Source organism: Phascolarctos cinereus, unplaced genomic scaffold, assembly GCF_003287225.1.
Source record: "Phascolarctos cinereus isolate Bilbo 61053 unplaced genomic scaffold, phaCin_HiC Scaffold_1;HRSCAF=81, whole genome shotgun sequence".
NCBI classification, from domain to species: Eukaryota; Metazoa; Chordata; class Mammalia; order Diprotodontia; family Phascolarctidae; genus Phascolarctos; species Phascolarctos cinereus.
This window is the reverse complement of record NW_027555514.1, coordinates 244,975,268-244,993,540: the sequence shown is the minus strand read 5'-3', so window position 1 is coordinate 244,993,540 and position 18,273 is coordinate 244,975,268. Positions and strand designations below refer to the sequence as shown.

Sequence of the window (18,273 nt, the reverse complement as noted above, 5' to 3'; positions counted from 1 at the left end):
TATCTCTTGGCCAATGCAGTGGTTGTTCCCTATGCCTGAAATATCCTCCCTCCTCAATCTTTGCTTTCAGAATCAACCACTTTCTTCAAGACTCAGCCCAAATGCCGATTTTTCTGCACAGTATTTTTCCTTATTCCTCCCAGCTTCTGGACCCTTCCTAGCTAAGGCTTTCTTCCATCTCTTCTTTATGTATCTCTTCAGGTACTTATTTCTAAACTGATAAATATTAATGCTGAAATATGTTTTGAGATTTGTAGAACAAAAGTAACAGTGCTGATAAAAGGTAAGACACAAAACCACCTCATTTAACACGGTAAGAAAACTAAATCAGTTAAGCAAGAGCGAAATACTGAGTTCTCAATTGCTAACTCCTGAAATTGTCCTGTAATGGACACATTTCTGAATTGTAGTAGGATGCCAAACCCAGGCAGAAGACTTCTTTTTTCTTCTTCCAATAATTATCATAACTTCTACCCCCACCACTACATTTGTTAGTTAAGAAGAGTAAACAAAGGAAATTCCCTTGATTCAACCTTGCTTGAATTCCTTTGCTTATTCTGGCCTCCAGAAGAGGATTTAGATGATTATAATCTTATCTTTTTTTTCTATTATACATTGGCATAATTTTAAATTATTTTTGTCTTTACTAATTTAACTGATAGGAGGGCTGTGCAGTATAATGAAAAAAAAAGGTCTGGACTTCAAGTCAGAAGACCTGAGTTCAAATCTTAACCCTGCTATTTACTCCCTCTGTTATCTGGAAAAGTTATTATTATTATTTTGTTATGCAATTATCTTCTCTGTAAAAAGGAAAGGTTTAGATGACTTATCTCCATGCTCTGAGATTCCCTCTAGCTCTAAGATCCCATGGTTTTGTATTGAATGTAGCCTTTCTATGCTCTTTGTTTAGAATCTAGGTTTCTTATCCCATTTCTCCCAAGCTCATCGTTTTTAACTACTTTACTTACTGATTGTAATATTAATATACGTATATGTGTATATATGAAGTATGTATATATATATATATATACACACACACACACATATATGTGTGTATGTGTGTGTGTGTGTGTGTAATACCTATTTCTTCTGTATTAGATTGGCTTCTTACACTCAAGGCATAGGAAGGTATTTTCCATAGGATTTAAGATCTATCAGTTGCTTCTTTATTAGTGAATCAGACTCACTAATTTAGGACTAGATGTTGAATGGCAGCTAAATGGAAGCATGCAGTAGGAAATATGTCAAAATTTAGACAGGGACATGCAAATTCTGGGTTTTCAGAGGCCCAGGAGATAAGCACCCATTTTAGAAAAAAGAAATTAGTAATTATCATTGCCCTATGACATTTCATCCTGCTTCAGCTTTTGCTTTTTAATCTAATTTAAAGGAATAGAGGAAGATACCGAGGTTCTGTAGTAGAATTTAATTTTACTTAGGCATTTATATTAATAGTTTCCAAGCGTCACCTTGTGGCCATGCCATGTAATTACAAAAAGTGCTCCTAAGGCTGTGCTGAAAGTTAAAATCAAGTCAAGGGAGTCATGTTTTCCCACTGAATATGTCATTGGAAAATGATATTCCACCCGAAATTAAATAACATCTCTACTCTGGTTACATCATTAGTATCTACATAGAATAATAGATTCTGATGCAAATGAGTGTCTTACTGATTGGAAATGGATCATTCAATCAACAAGCCACTGTTATGGTTAGCTATGTGCCACGAACGATGTGATAACTGGAGACACAAAGAAAAACACGTGATATTGACCTTGCCCTCAAGGAGCTTACATTCTAATGTGGCAGATAGATATACACATGTATATACATATGTGTGTGTGTGTGTATATATATATATATATACATATATGTATATACATGTATACACATATGAGTGTATATAAAATATTTAGGCATCCATAAATTTTTATGTGTGTATATTTCTTTCCTACATTAGAATGTAAACATCCATAGTGTATGTACACATATAAACACACACATATATATGTGTGTGTGTGTATATATGTATATATATATATACATATATATATGTGTATATATATATATATATATATTTCTCTTCCACATTACTGCATTAGAATGTAAACTCCTTTATCAAATTTACTAATTTAGGACTAAATGTTGAATGAAGATAGATAATGTTTAAATATGCATAAATATTATACACGTATATATAATTGCATACACAGAGGGTAGCCTCAATATTATTTTAATATCTGAATCATGAATTCAGTAAATTAAGTGATTGTGGATTATACAAATAATGTACACTTACTTAACTGATTATTCAGTAATTTGAGTATGTTGAGAAGATTCTCTTTCTGTTCATGATCAGACATTATTCATGGGATCATAGAGCTAAGTGTCGGGTGATGAAATAGAAATAACACTGATGATCAACAGTTGGGGGCTAGAAGAGTAAACTCTTGAAAATACTCTGCCTTCTACTTCCCATGATGGAGAGTCAGGGCAGTCAATGAAGAGCTGGCTCTGCCATACTCTGGCTATGCAACCTTGGGCAAACTACTTACCTTTCAGTTCTCTAGGAAATTCTCTAAAATTATCTGTATAGAGAGCTTTCTCATTCTCTACACTTATATATACACCAGTAAAGTATGAGGTAGGAGCCAAGAATGCCCAAATGATTATCTCAATTATCATAATAGATTTAAATTGAGAAGAAACCTTTAGTTAAATTTATACTAATGGATACTGAGGCTCAGACATAAGAAGTGACTTGCTCAAACTTACCCAGATAATAATTAGCAGAGCCAGGATTTCTTCCCAGGTCCCCTGACTCCAAATTTCTAATTCTTGCCACCTTGCTATGCTAATAAAATTCAGGAAACATTTTGTAGGGTTTTTTTTTTAAGTTAACATGTTCTCAGCATTACTAGCTTCCTTCAGTGAAATAACAGGCAGGTGTAGACAGACAGACAGACACATAATCACCTGAGGTAATAGAGTCAGTGATGTTCAAGTTGTTCAATGAAAGCCCTAAAGACTGGCGAGAAGATGAGGAGGAGGTGCTGTTGGAAGACTCAGATGAAGGGCGAGCAGGCTTCCCTGTATTCCCAGTCTCTGCCTTCAAACGATCATTTTCAGCTTTCAAGATTTCAATTTCATTCTATTGCAAAGATGGTGTGGGGATGGGGAAATCACCAAAAATAAATAGAACTGAATTAGAGAAAAGAGTTATCTCCTCTTAAATGCTAAGCAGAGTGGCATGTACTCACAGTTTGGAAACAACATAAGAAATGAACAAATATGGGCCCTAAACACAGAATTTCTTTCCTTAGTCTAGAAAGGAGAAAACAAGACAGAAAATCAAAAGCAGAAGAATCACATTTTTCTCTCTCTCTGCTGAACACTAAGTATATATAAGTGTGTGTGTGTGTGTGTGTGTGTGTGTGTGTGTGTGTGTAAGAGAGAGAGAACAAGATTGAGAAAGTGTGCCCACATTTGGTTGGGGATGGGGAGGGTCTTACTAAAGATCTGTTAGGGTTTTTCGTTTTAGAAGCTCACTTTTCTCAGTTGCATATTTATTTAGAATAATTTAAAAAAATGGCTACAAAAATAGTCCTTAGGTAATGATCACAGACAAAATAACTCCAACAATGCCCTTTTCAGCCAATTGAATAGATAATTCCACCAAAGCAATAAACAAAACCTCAGTAATATTATATAAAAATAAGGTAGGCTCCCTATAAATTTCAAAGCCCATATTAAAATCTGAAAGAGCTTTGTTCATTCAGACCCAGGTCACCAGTTCATAAAACAGTCAACAAAACCATCTGACAACTATAAACTTAGGAGATAAATTTGCACAGCTAGGAGGATTTGCCCCTTCATTTAAATCCTCCAACATGCTGAGTGATGAGTTTACAATTGTAAAATTAAATTTTCATCCAAGAACACCTTGATTCTTTCAGAATTTAACTTTTCCTCTCTTCATCACATACAGGAAAATTCAAAAGCTTACTTCTGAAGGAGCCATTTTCCCTCTACTGTCAGAAACAATGTTGGAGGTCTTATTCATTTTTTTTTAAAGATTGGTTATTATTTTAAAAAAATGCATAAAGTCCCTGGAAAGCTATATTTCAAAAGTACATAAAGAAATAGACACATGATGATAGGAAGGGGAAAAAATAGGGAATCTCAGTACTGCAGAATAATAAATGTTTCTCCAAAGACACAGGACTGAACTTGAATTTAATCTCCAATTGAAATGAATTCAATTGTCTTGGTTAAAAGCATATCTCACAACCACAGGTCTGATATAACCACTCCATTCCTGTTCTCATCCCTGAACTTACTCAAATTCTATTTTGGGGGCGATGGGGAAAAAAATGAGACAGTGGCAGAATTCAGAGAACATTTTTACAGTGTATTTAACATGTAGCATATTCATTTTCACAAGGCGTGAAAGTTGCCTTAAGTAATTTAAATCTAGAGGATAAAAATACCGACATCTTAAGCACTTGCTTTGTTCCTCAACTTAACCAAAGCACTGACCTGCATTCGATTCATTGCTTCCCGAATCTGGTCAAGATGGTGAGCAGAACTGAGAGCTTCTAGACGAATATCTGTTAATTTTAGCTCCTTTTCTCTGAGCTCACTCTTTAGCTGCAGGATAATCTCGGCTTCTGCTTCCGTGCATTCACAGATCCTAAAGAGTAAAGCACAAAAAGGTAAGTAAAAGAAAAGGAAGAAGATTAAGGAAAAGAAATGTGCCCTCATATAAGCTGGTTTCCAATAAAAAATGTTTGCTGATATGTAGATGACACAGGCAGAGACAGAAACAAAGGTAGATACAGAGACAGAGAGAATTGCATGAAAGCAACTTTAAATAGTTCAAAAGAAAGAAAAGATTTCCAATAAATATTGGCCAACTTTTTATCTATCCATTTTTTTATCTGAAGTTAAAATATTCATTTATGACTAAACACAAAGTGACCTCACTATGTCATTAACCCATAAAAATAATTTCCATAGGGTTGATGTTTTAAGGGAACAGCTTATATCTAACCATGCCTCCCTGAATATTGTATTTGTAAATTTTTTTTGTATCCAAGTGTAAGACTACATTATCCCTATTGAATGTCGTCTTATAAGATTCATCCAAATGGATGAAGTCATTATTCTTTGAGATTATGACTCTGTCATCCATTGTGTTAGCTATGCAGCTTCATGTAATTTGCAAATATGATGAACTTCCCATTATTATCTTTATCCAAATCACTGATAAAAATATTTAACAGTATAGGGCCAGCCACAGATCCCAGGGATGCTTCACTGGAAACCTCCTGCCATGTTGACTTTAAACTATTAATAAAAACTCTTTAAATCTGACCATCTGACCAGTTGGGAATCCTTATAAGTGTGATATCATCTAATTCAGAGGTATCAAACTTGCAAGCAACAACTGGCCTGGCAAGTGGGTTGGTGGATCTACAGGGAAATGTTTCTATTTGAATTTAACACCACTGATCTAATCTATATCTTTCCATTTTCTCCACGTGGATAGAAGGAGAAAGTTTATCAAAAACTTTGCCAAGAATCTAGGTAAACTTAAGGTACAGGATTTCCTCCATCTATTACTTTAGCAAGATTTCAGAAAAAGAAATAAGGGAAAGCTCACAATATCCCACTCTTTATAATCACTGTTTCTCATCCTGGGTATTCACCAACCATCTCAATAATGATTAATTCTAGAAATTTTCCAGGAATCCAAGTCATGCTTGCTGGCCTAGAGTTGTAGACTGTCTTGTCTTCCCTCTCTTGAATATGCGAATATTTGCTCTCCAATCCTTCGGTGCCCATCCCATTTCCCATAACCGTCCAAACATCCCTGAGACAAGTGCAGCAATCCCTTTTGCCAGTTCTGCCAGAGTCCCCAAGGCTATCATTCCTTTGGGCTAGAAGACTAAATTCATTAACGGCAGGTAGCTTTCTTGCTTATCTTGAGTATAAAATTCCTTGTTATTGATTTCTGTTATGCCATTGTCATTTCAAAGGTCATTCTCATTGTCAAAGAAAGCAGAAGTATGAGAAGAATTGATTAGCTCTGCCTCTGTTGCCAAGCAGACTTTCTATCCATTCTTTGATCATCCCTTTTCTCTAAATATAGCAATGTGGTTTAATGTTATTGTTGTTGTCCTTAGGTTCCCTAACCAGGATTAGTTCATTCTGAGCTTTAATATTTCTGACACTTTTTTTCCCCAGTAGGAACAAACCATACTCTTTTATTTACTTCTCATACCTGTCCTTGCTTTCACCTTCTCTAAATTTCTTTTTAAAATCTAAGTAGGTTGGCAAGTTCCCTATGTTCATCTCTTCAGATAAATCCTATTTTGCCTATTTGAATTCTTTCCTTTTGTGCCTTCAGCATTGTATTCTTCAGCCTCTCCCACCCTTTTGAGGCCAATTATCTCTTTTAGTTCATGAGATCCTAGCTGTATTTCCTCTAAACCTTTTGAAATCTGCTTTCTCCAAATCTAGGAAGCATCACAAAACAATGCCCAGATTTCTTCTTCATTTCTACCAGAGGAGTGGTCACTTCCTCCCACCCAGGCTTCTCATCTTTTCCATCAGAGTAATCACCCCTCTGTATTAAGGAGAATTACTTCCAGAATATAATTGCCCTTTGTTGGTTACTCTACCTTTTGAATAATTAAATCATCACTAAAAAAAAAAGTTAAGAGGTTATTAGCCACTTTACTTTTGTCAGAGGCCCCTCCCTAGCAGTTATCTGGATTATTGAAGCCCCCTCCCCATCTCACTCTAACATTGTCCTTGTGACAGGTTTGTGGTCTATTTCAAATACTCTTCATCTACTTCTACCCAAGTGGTATGGAGTACCACCAACTTAAAAAAAAAATTGACTCCATTGGTCTTCTCCCACATGCCTCTCACTTCCGATTCCTGGATTTTCTCACGTGGGTATACCTTCTTAAAACACATCCCGTTTATCTGTCCTGCTAATTTTGGATAAGGTATACCCATCTAGATCCATGATTTTGTCCTATTTTTCATCTCCCAGATGACAGTTTTATCCATGAGGTTAAAATTGTTTTGTTGGGACCTTTGCTGTCTCTTGTTTGTTGCCTAAATTTAGGGCATTTGGATATAGACATTTGAGGCCATTGGTTTTACTACTGGCTCCTTTCTTGTATTTTTGTTTTTGTGTACTTCTGGTTATATCAACTGGTATTCTCTATAGCTGCTCTCCATGGTTTCTAACTTGGGCGATTACATGTAGGCAGTCCTTTCTTGCCCCACCCTTTTTCATTTAAAATCTTTTTAGTTTAAAGGATCTATGATCGTATGATCCTATGATGTAGTTTAAGAGACAGGAGGTAAATAAACAGAGTGTTAAGGTACAGAGGCAAGAAAACAGGAATTATCTAAAAGGACTGAGTGGTTAATAGCATCAAAAAACCGTAGAGAGGTTAGACCTGAGCAGTTTTCAGAGCAATACATGCTTTGTCTTCCTAGTTGGACCAAATAATTACAGGATGCTAATAGGGCTAAAATCAGAAGTTCCAACACACCCAGGAAATTTAGCTTCACATCCTCTCCCTATTCCCAACCAGTTGTTGCAACAAATTGTTATTTTTGGTTACACAGGGCAAGAGACTGTGACTAGATCATGGCAAATTCATTACCGCCGTTGGAAAAGTAAATGAAAACACTAAATCCTATAGTTCTTCCTGTCCATATCACTTGTCCTAGTACTTAATCACATGTTGTCTTATGTATCTCCCCAGTGGTACTGTAAACTCATTCTATATTGCCACTGTCTCTTATGTACCTTTATTTTTTTTAATACCTTATAGCATCTAGTTCAGTCCTGAGCACACAGTAGTAACTCCATCACTGTTTGTTGTGAAAGTGATTGACTACTGATCATTTTTGTCACTTGTGGAGAGAAAATAATGCATTCTTATTCTCACTTTGTGACTGGCAACCTACCATTCCACATTTTGTTTTGCATTTCAGCATCAGGAAAGGTTTAATGAATATGAATGCAAAGTTTCTTTTTCCCCTACTAAATTAAAGTTTTAAAAAAAAGAGGGAAAAAGGAATTATCTGCACACATGGTCCTAATTTTAAAAATGTCCTCAAAGTTAGAAGAGATCTTGGAGTCCAGTTAGTTCACACTGGTGCTTGAAAATAATCCGCCCTACATGGAAGACAAGTAGTCACTCAGCCTTCACCTGCAAAGGCCTAAAGAGATGATGATAATAGTTACTTAGACAGTTTAATGACCAGTGATTTCTTTGGTATGAGCCCTGCTCCCTCCTACACAAACAGTGACCCTCTTAAAGACTTCATAAAGAATTGCCTTAGGTATTTTAAAGGTCTAACAATATTGTGCCCATGACATTTAGCACACAGTGGCCAAGCTTCAAAACATTAATAGTTTAGTCTTTATCTGAAAGCTGTCCATCACCAGGCTCATTTTTAAAGCTTTTCCATCTTTGCTTTATAGGAGCTAACAGTCTATTTTCCATTGGCATTGCCTTCCAGATCTATGAGTTATATCAGCACTTTGAGGATGTATCAGGTAGGACTTAGAGAAGAATGACAATTCAGCGAAATTATTTAATTACATTACAGAACTCGGAAAGTATAGGTCAGTTTTACAGTTTTATTTATTAGGGAAAGGGAAAAATGGGCCTGGAATTTCATCTGCATAAGCAACTACCATTGTGGAGAGTGTCTCTATCAATACATATCAGCTTCTCATCACTAAATTTTTTTTAAGGGATTAGCAGAGGACTACATTGGCAATTTCATTGTTTTAAGAGTTCCTGGTAAGGAACTTGCTTTTCAAATGCAGGTTAATACCTGTCCAGCAACTTTTAATCTTAGAGAGCTGACGGTAGCAATGAAAAATTAAGCAATTTGGTCAAGATCACATGGGCAGTATGTGTCAGGGACAATATGTATATGACCAAAATAACATCATGCCTTTTAGAACTACAAGGGAACTTGTAACTCCCTCATTTTACATAGGAGGAAACTGAGGCACAGAGAGGTTAGGTGAATTTTCCAAGGTCATACAAGTAATGTATAGCTGAGTTAAGCTTTGATTCCAGATCTTCTTAACTCTCATGTTACGTTTTCTCCAATTCATTTATATGATTAATTTATAATAATCAAAACTCCCATTTCCATAGCAATTCACAGTTGATAAATACTTTCCCCTTAGAAATCCTGTGAAGTAAGTACAGCAAGAATAATTAATACTAACTGGGACACTGAGAAGTTGGTATACATCCAGAAGAAGACAAACAGGATGGTAAGGCACTTGAAAACATACCTTATGAGGATCACTTGAAAGAACTGGGGACTTTTAACTTGGAAAAGAGATGAGCTTAGTGGAGAAGCAATCACTGTTATCAAATGCTTGTAGAAATGTCATGTGGATAGAGAGTTTGTTTTTGCTTTTTCTCTGAGACCAGAATTTGAACTAATGAATGTCAGTTAGAGAGAGTCAAATTTTCACTCAATAGCAGAAAACTGTTCTATCAGCACAAGCTGAAAATGGAATGAGTTGCCTTGGGAAGGTAATGAGTTCCCAAACATCGAAAATCTTTAAGCAGGGTGTGGATGGCCATTTGTCAGCAATGTCTTAGAGGACATTCATTTTCCAGGTAGATAGACTAGTTCAATCAATAAATCAAAAAGCAGTTAATAAGTTCCAACTGCATACTAGTCATTGTACTAGACAGTGGAGCTTAAAAAAAAACGATGAGGCCATCCATTCTCTTAAGAAATTCATATTCTAGTGTGGAAAATGTTGGATTTTATTAGTTGTGCTTTGAGGTGTCTTCCAACTCTGATATTATTTTCCACATTTTAAAAATGAGAAAACAGGGTCAGAGCTTTTAGATTTTTTTTTTTAGGGGGAAGGGGGAGTCATTTAACTAATAAGTGATAGAGCCAGGATTCAAAGACAGGTCTTCTGACTTGAGGCTTATTGTAATTTTCACTTGTAGTTTGCCTTCCTAAATGATACTAAAAGACTCGGAATAATTTCTTTTTGTTTCTACAAAGCATGCAAATGATTCCTGGGAAGAAAAAAAAAACACAGAACATTTTCCAGGCTTGCTGTTGCCTATGTACAGAGTGTCATGCACCACACGCCTTTTACCGAGATCTGTGCTTGTAGATCACATGGCCATTTTGTCGTTTCTTTGGTGCCCACACAAGAGATGACCTGCATCCATGCACAATTAGACAGACAGAGACAAATGCAAATAGAAAGAAGCAAAGATAATGGTTTAGAGAGGAGAAATGGAGAGTGATGCTGGAAAACAGTCAATTTCCATTGTATGAAAGAAAGGAGAGTAGGTGTGGTCATATATGAGAAGAGAATGTGAAAATAAAAATATGTTCAAAAAGGGGATGCTATAATGCTAAAATTAAACTGCTTCATGTTTGAAAAAAATGTTCAAATATTTAAAATGTGGAATTAAGAGAGAAAAAAAACAGAAATACAAGAGGGCTCAGCCTGAGGTCCAGTACCTCATTTTGCTGATTGCTTTTTTTTTTTTCAAATCAATCAGCAGCCTGTCTAGAACGTGACTTACGCAGATGCTGATTGTGAAGGCTTCATGGATACTGACCCACAGTCACCAGAGCTATGGGGCAGCTTCGGTGATGATGGAAGGGACGAATCAGTCAGTTCTTCGATGTCAGAATGTGAGGAAGGGGGCTTGGTGGACTTTTTCTTCCCAAAGGCTTGTTTGAATGAACTCCTCAGCTGAAAGAAAGAGAAAAATTAGCCTTCTCCTTTCCTGTGCATAATGAGAAAGCTTCTTTTGTTTTGAGAAGTTAGTTTGCAGATGCCATCCTAGCCACTGCCTGGGGTCAGTATTTAGAAGCAGAGAATTAACATATGCAACACAGTATCTCTAATAAAACGATACTGTGTTTTGCCTTAAAAAAAATATTAATCTAGCACAGCGCAGACATTGAGGATTTTCAGACAAGGGCAGAATGAGCAGCATGTCTGTCAGAGCACCCATTTAAAACCAAGTACCTTTGACCAATGCCCATGCCCGTGGGTTCTCCCTTCAAGGCATTTGGTTTTAAATAATTACCTCATCCCTACAATAACGTCAGCCATTGCTGATATTGTCGACTTAAAAGGCAAAATAAAATCAAATTCACTTTGCTCTCTATTAAGTGCCATTTTCTATTCAAATTTTAAATTCCCAAACTATTCAAAAAGAGAATTGATATCCCCTACGGTTTAATTCAGAAGTGGCTACATTACCTTTCTTTACAGACCGAGATTAAAATGAAAAGACACAAAGAAAAGACATACAAGATAATCTGTTTTTAAAAGGGTATAAAAGCCTACTGCCAAAATGAATAGCAATCATGCCAAGATAGGGGGTTTTTATAGATGCATGCCAAATTGTCCATGGTTTATATTCACCTCACTTCCTCTAGAGTTCACCTTGCAGAAACATGAAAGAGTGTGGAATTACAAATCAAGGGAATGAAGGCTGATCAGTATTTAAAAATATTACCTGCATAAACATTTTTTTAAAACAAAAAAGATATGTCTTTCATTATTTAATAGAAAACACTCCAATAAGATCCTGTGATATATATGTGTCTGGTTTCATCAAAAGAGCTTCACTTATGTAACCGCTCTGTTCACCAGTGGTTGGTTTCTTTTTTAAGAGAACCTCTCAGTTTGTTACTTCTAAGTATTATGCAGTGGAACCATTCCTGCTAAGTAGAATTACATTGAATGTATTACTATTCAGCTCCCAGGTAGCCATGCTCTTTTCTTTATCTATCTATCTATCTATCTATCTATCTATCTATCTATCTATCTATCTATTTTCCTTTTCTCCTCTTCTTTCTTCCTTCCTTCCATATGAAGCTAGGTGGCTACTCCTATCACTTTTGCCTGGAGAATATGGTCAGACTTTCTCAGAAGATAAGGTGACAGATCAGCTTTGCATGGGGTAGGAGAGGTTGGTCATTCTACACTTTGGAATTCCCTGACCCCAGCTCCACAGAATATAAGTTCCTTGAGAGAGGGGATAGTTCCTTTCTTTTTCTCCCCTCTCTTCTCCTCCCCTCCTCTTCTTATGTAAACACTATAGTCCCTGGCTCATATCAGGCACTCAAATATTTGTTGATTGGTTATTAGTGTAGTTGAAGAGGCCTCATTTTATTTCACTAGCTCAGGGGTGGGAAACCCGTGGCCTCGAGACCACATGTGTGGTCCTTTGACTGAATCCAAACGTCACAGAACAAATCCGCTTAATAAAAGGATTTGTTCTGTGAAATTTGGACTCAGTCAAAAGGCCACACCCGAGGACCTAGAGGGTCACATGTGGCCTCAAGGCTGCAGGTTCCCCACCACTGAACTAGACCATTCTGGTACATGGCCATTGAATTATTAACAAAAGCAGTTTGACTCTTAGGTTTGCAGTTGAATTCCTACACATCATCAGGTTCTACTAATGTTGGAAACATGGTCCAATACACAGACTACGAGGCAGATTGATCACAGGAACTTACCCAGTTTTTCTTTTTCTTTTTCTTAGAGTCGGCATCATTACCACTACCAATGCTGGAATGGCTCGTAGCACTGTTGATACTGGAGACGCTTTCTGAGGAATGTTGCCTTCTAATACGGAGATCTGGAAGATGAAAGGGAGAGGGAGAAACAGGGAAATGTGGAGTAACAAACAGAGAGCGGTAGAAGGGAGAAAGCAGAGAAGCAAGGGAGAAAGGAAGGAGAAAGAAGGGTGAGGGAGGCATCGGTGAATATTCGTTGCCTTTTAGCCACTAACAGTAAAATTTCTTCTTGCTTTTATATACAAGCTAACCTTGCTTTATATATTTTCTTTTAGTTCAGTTTATTTTTATTTTATAAATATAATATATAAATATTATAAATAAATATTTTATATTTTAATCAAGTACAGAGACTAGAGACTATACCTGGGATTTGAAGGGTAAATGGAATTCACCAGATGAGAAAAGTCCCTCTACCGAAGCAGGTTACCCCTTTTCTGCAATGTGGAGTCTCAGAGAGTTGCCTAAAGCACTCAGAGGTTAAGTGACCTGCCCACAGTCACACAGCCAGTACATATTAGAGGTGAAACATGAATACAGTTCTTCCCAGCTCCAAAGCCAACTCTCTGTCTACTACATGACATTATTTCTCAATTAGTTCCAAGCATAGGTACAGGATTTGTGGTCCTATTGCTATGATGATGTCCCAAATGAGGACATTCTCTCTACCAAAGCCAGACAGCATTTTCTCTGCATTGTAAATGCCTAGTTAGTTGCCCAGACAGCATTGAGAGTTTGTGCAACCTCCCCAGTGCCATGGAGGGACTTTGTTTCAAAGGCAGGCCTTGACCTCACCTGCATGGCTTTCATGCCAGCTCTCTACTTGGCTTCCGCTCATTCAATTACAGCCTTATATAAGTATTTGGATGACCCCAATGTCCATGTATACCAGAGGGTCAAATAAAAGGCATAAATAAAAATAGATAGAACCTTTTACCATTCTACATTAGGCATGTGCTAAATAAATGTTATTTGTGAAAAGGTGTTGATTGAATTATCTCCAAAATGCAACTACATGGGGGCTCTACCATCCTTCCATTTAGAGATTTGTACATCTTTTGAGCTGCTTCTTGTAAGAATGCCCATGGGGGTTTCTGAGCAACAAAACTAGAAACTTGGATGCTCAGGATTACACCTAGAAACACGGAGTAGCAGAAGTTTTCCCTTTGAGAATCCAACCCATCAATGTGAGTGTTATTTGGGGGGGGCAGTTTTAGAGTGTTCATTATAATAGTTCGTATGTATGTAATGTGTCAAGGTACAAAGCATGTTCAATACCTTTTCTCCTTTGATCCTAAGAGCATAGAAATTAGAACTAAAGGGGAACCAAATACCTAGTCTAGCCCATTCCTTCTATGGATGAGAACTGAGGTACAGAGAAAGTAAATGATAATCCCAATATCATGAAGGTTGCAAGTAGTGGAATTAGAATTTGAACTAAAGACTTTTGACACTAAATCCAGTGCTCCTTTAAATCATACCCCACCCATTTCTGATGATGATTATGTGAGACAGCCAGTATTATTTTTCTAATCCTCACTTGACAAATGAAGCAAGGGATCACAGTTCTTAATCATGCTATTATTCTGTCTGGACCTAGGATCTTACTGGCAAATGGAAATCCCAAGAAAGAACTGTCATTCATCAGTGCAGATCAGCAATGCCTCTTTAAGGTTTATGTAGTCTCAGAAGCTGGCTAGAGAACTGAGGATTTAAATGACAAGGCTAGTATCATGCAACTAGAATGTATCAGAGGTCTGATTTGAACCCAATTGTTTTTGTGTTTTAAGTCCAGCTCTCTATCTACTCAATCTAACATACATCATCACCATCCTGATTATCATTATCAGTATCATCAACATCTTTGTTTTTAATACTATTAGTGTTATTTCTTATTCTCATCTTATATTCAATAGACATCACCTAGAAACAGTCTCAGAACAAATTGTTATCCTAGCTGTTTGATGGCTAATGATAATAGCTACAGTCAGTCAGTCATCAAGTGTTGATTAAAGGCTGGCTATGTCCAGACCTTGGTACCTGATCTTTGATTTTATTTTTTGTGTAGAGGAAAGTCTCAGATGAAGAAACTTGGTACTTATGCTGAAACTTATAGTCCTATGGAGTTGTCTAGAGTGTTAAAGATAAGTATTGTTTTTATTTTTATTTATTAATGTTATAACAGGACACATTGAAAAGATACCACATATGCTCCATAAAGTGAAAAAGATCATCTGTAAGTCCCATGTTAGAAATTCATCAGACATTTAATCCTTGACATTTAAAATGGAAAGATATGTAGTCTGCAAGTCAAACATGGTCACTTAAAGCCAATTTCAATATAAATTTATGAGGCTGTGTCTACATGACAACTGAAATAACCTGTTGGAAAGCAAACAATTCACTCAATCTGTTGAGTTGTTGATCAATACAACAGACATTTAAAATCAGTATGGTATACATATTTTTTTTATTATTCATTAAGTGGCCTGTTAATCCTTATAATGCTGAGACATGACCAAAATACCCAAAGAAATAAAAGGTGCCACTGAACAGAGATTGAACTATGATTTGGTCTAAATCCTGGCAATCCACCCTTCAGCTACTGGAACTAAATGAACTTCTTCCTTCTCTCCCACTCCCTTCCCCCCATTCTAGGTATGCTTCCCACTTTTAATGACAATGAATAGTTTATATTATCTGGGTCTGATTGATATATCGAATTACTTGTTGTCCAAGAATCAAGAAATCCTTCTCTGAGTTTTATTTCAATGACTTGTATTGTGTTAGAGAGAGGATTAAGATTTCCTAAATCCCTTCTGGACCCTATTTAAAACTTCAAGATTTAGAACACAAGCTTCTTTATTATAGCACAAAGAAAAGTGTTAATGATACAACAATTTCCCATAAAGCATATAAATTTTCTTTGAAAAACAGTTACTAAATATTGGACATCTACACCATAGGACTAGTTTATTCTATAGTTTAAAGGTACGCCTCACTTTGTATAGTGGATACATCCTAGACAGGATGAATGTAAGAAGGAATTTGTATAATTGAATCCTGTTTTAAAGGTACCTGTTGAGCCAGCTATTTAATGAAGATGTAAAGTAAATTATTTAGTGAGAAAGATGTCTGCTTTTTCATCTTAAGCATGTCTATATAGATGCTGATTTGCCATATTAGGCTAGTTTAAAGTGTTGCACATTATAACAAAAAACAGTAAATTTTCAGTGTAAGTGGGAGAAATGCCACCTTCATCCCTAAATGGTAATTGTACATTTTATGAAGATAGAAATCTTAGCTGATGTTAAAAACCACTAGAGTGATGATATCGGCATGAACTTAAGATAAAAATAATGATATCACAATGATTCTTTGGGAATCATAAGGTAGCAAAATCTGTCACAAAACCCACAAATGCCATCTTTTTAAAAAAAAAGCTGATTTCATTGTTTGATATGTTTTCTTTGAAAGTAACCTCTGAATATTATAGCATAAGACTGGCTTTGCATTGAACTACAGTTAAAATGAATATCCAATTTTTAAAATTCAGGAATACCATTTGTAGGAAACATACCTTTTTGGGGATTATCGGGGCCATTTAGCGCTCCCTGAATGGCGGCCTGTGCAGCAGAATTCTGAGCTTTCAACATTTCTATGGTTTCCCTTAGTTCGATAAGTTCAGACTCCTATGGACCAAAGAAAGGACAATTAATTAGACATTTGAGAGATTCAATAAGAATTAGATGTTAATCACCTATGTGCCAGGCACTCTAAGTGCCATCAAGATATGAAGACAAAATTAGTATCTGCCCTTAACAATGTGTGTGTGTATGTGTGTGTGTGTGTGTGTGTGTTTTCATAAAGCTCTATCAAATTGATTTATTTTTTGCTAATGTCCAAGAATATTATGCCATATAGCTCTTATATGATGTAACTATACAATAACTCAAATATAAAATAAGATAAGGACACTTCATGAATTTGTTTTCTAGATGAAGGACATGAAATGGAAAGATTAAGAATTGTGTTCAGGGACTACTATAATTTGTTGTTTTGGGCAATTTTTACTAATGACCAATTCACTTTGGTAATTTGGGATGTCTAAAAATGGTGGAACAAATAAGCTAGTCTTTTTTTTAATCTATTTTATTTTCAACTTTTACTGGCCATAGTCATTTATCTATTTAGAGGAGAAATAGACATTAATTATCCCAGTTCCCAGTCAGAATAGCTAATCTACAAATGAAGAATACATTAATGACAACAAGCATATTATTTCTTCTAAATTAAAGTAAATCACTCAATGAAATACGAAGTATTCTAGAAACAATACAATGCCAGAAACTTTGGAAAATGCAGCACATTTGCCCCATTAGGTCTATTTTGAGCATGAATACGATGATACACTCCATTGGAGAAAATTGTATACATCCAGTATTTTAATAAATCAGTCATTTCAGAGGCAGTGAATTTTCATCAAGATGTTAGAACTATTTATTACAACTCAGGAAAATAAAGAGTATTATAGTATTGCAACTAGTTTGATCTAATGTTGTTAGCAGAGGTCCTGACACCTTCTATGAGATGACATAGCCTTTTTCATTGGTGCAAACTTTTAAAAGTTGGGCATATCTAGATTCTTGTGAGTCAGAATTTCTAGCAGTTGATGAAACTTAAGTTGAGACTATATACCTGGCCTCTCATATTTACCTGCATTTTATGTCTGCTCATTCCTGATGTAAAAGCAAGAAGTTTTTATTCAGTAATTTTCAGTCATGTATGAATCTATGTGATCCCATTTTGAGTTTTCTTGACAAAGATACCGAAGGATGGTTTGCCATTTTCTTCTCTAGCTCATTTTACAGATGAGGAAACTGAGGCAAACAGGGTTAAGTAACTTTCCCAGGGTCACACTAGTATCTGAGGCTGGATTTGAACTTATGAAAATGTGTCTTCCTCACTCCAAGTCCAGTGCTGTATCCACTGCGCCACCTAGCTACCCCAAAGCAAAAAGACTGGCAATTGTTCAGAGACTTTCAATGAAATATGGAAACCTAGAACCTCTCCCTTTTACAGCTTGCCAATGGTGCAGAAACCCAAAAATATCTTCTTGATAAGTGAAATACCAGCATTTTGATTTCCAAGTTCGAAATGTGTGAAATAACCATACTTCAACAATTAAAATATAAAAAAAAAAATGTGAACAGGCAGTTCTCAAAGGAAAAAATCCAAGCTCTAAAATTATTTTTAAATGTTCTAAGTCACAAATAATTAGAAAAACATGTAAATTAAAGTTAACTTCAAGGTCTTACCTCCTATCTATCAGACTGGCAAAGATGAGTAAAGAGGAAAATGCCAAAATGGAAAGGCTACGAGAAAAGAGGTATACTAACGCACTGTTGGTGGCGATGCAGATTGTTCCAGCCATTCTGGAAAATAATTTGGAGCTATGCCCAGAAAATTACCAAACTGTGCCTGCACAACCTCTGACCCAGCTATATCATTACTAAGCCTATTGCTCAAAGAAATCAAAGAAAGGGGGAAAGGATCTACATGTACAAAAATACTTACAGTAGTTCTTTTCACAATAGCCAAAAGCTGGTATATGAGGGGCTGTGTTACTCT

General features: G+C 36.1%; 1 protein-coding gene across 1 annotated transcript in view; it reads right to left on the bottom strand.

Moving 5' to 3' along the window:
• LOC110213178 (neuron navigator 3) overlaps positions 1-18,273 on the bottom strand; it is a 449,693-nt gene that overhangs the window by 28,775 nt on the left and 402,645 nt on the right. The window contains 6 exon segments of the mRNA XM_020993448.2: positions 2,977-3,151; positions 4,540-4,693; positions 10,626-10,798; positions 11,480-11,500; positions 12,583-12,704; positions 16,223-16,334. Coding sequence (XP_020849107.1) covers positions 2,977-3,151; positions 4,540-4,693; positions 10,626-10,798; positions 11,480-11,500; positions 12,583-12,704; positions 16,223-16,334 — 757 coding nt within the window.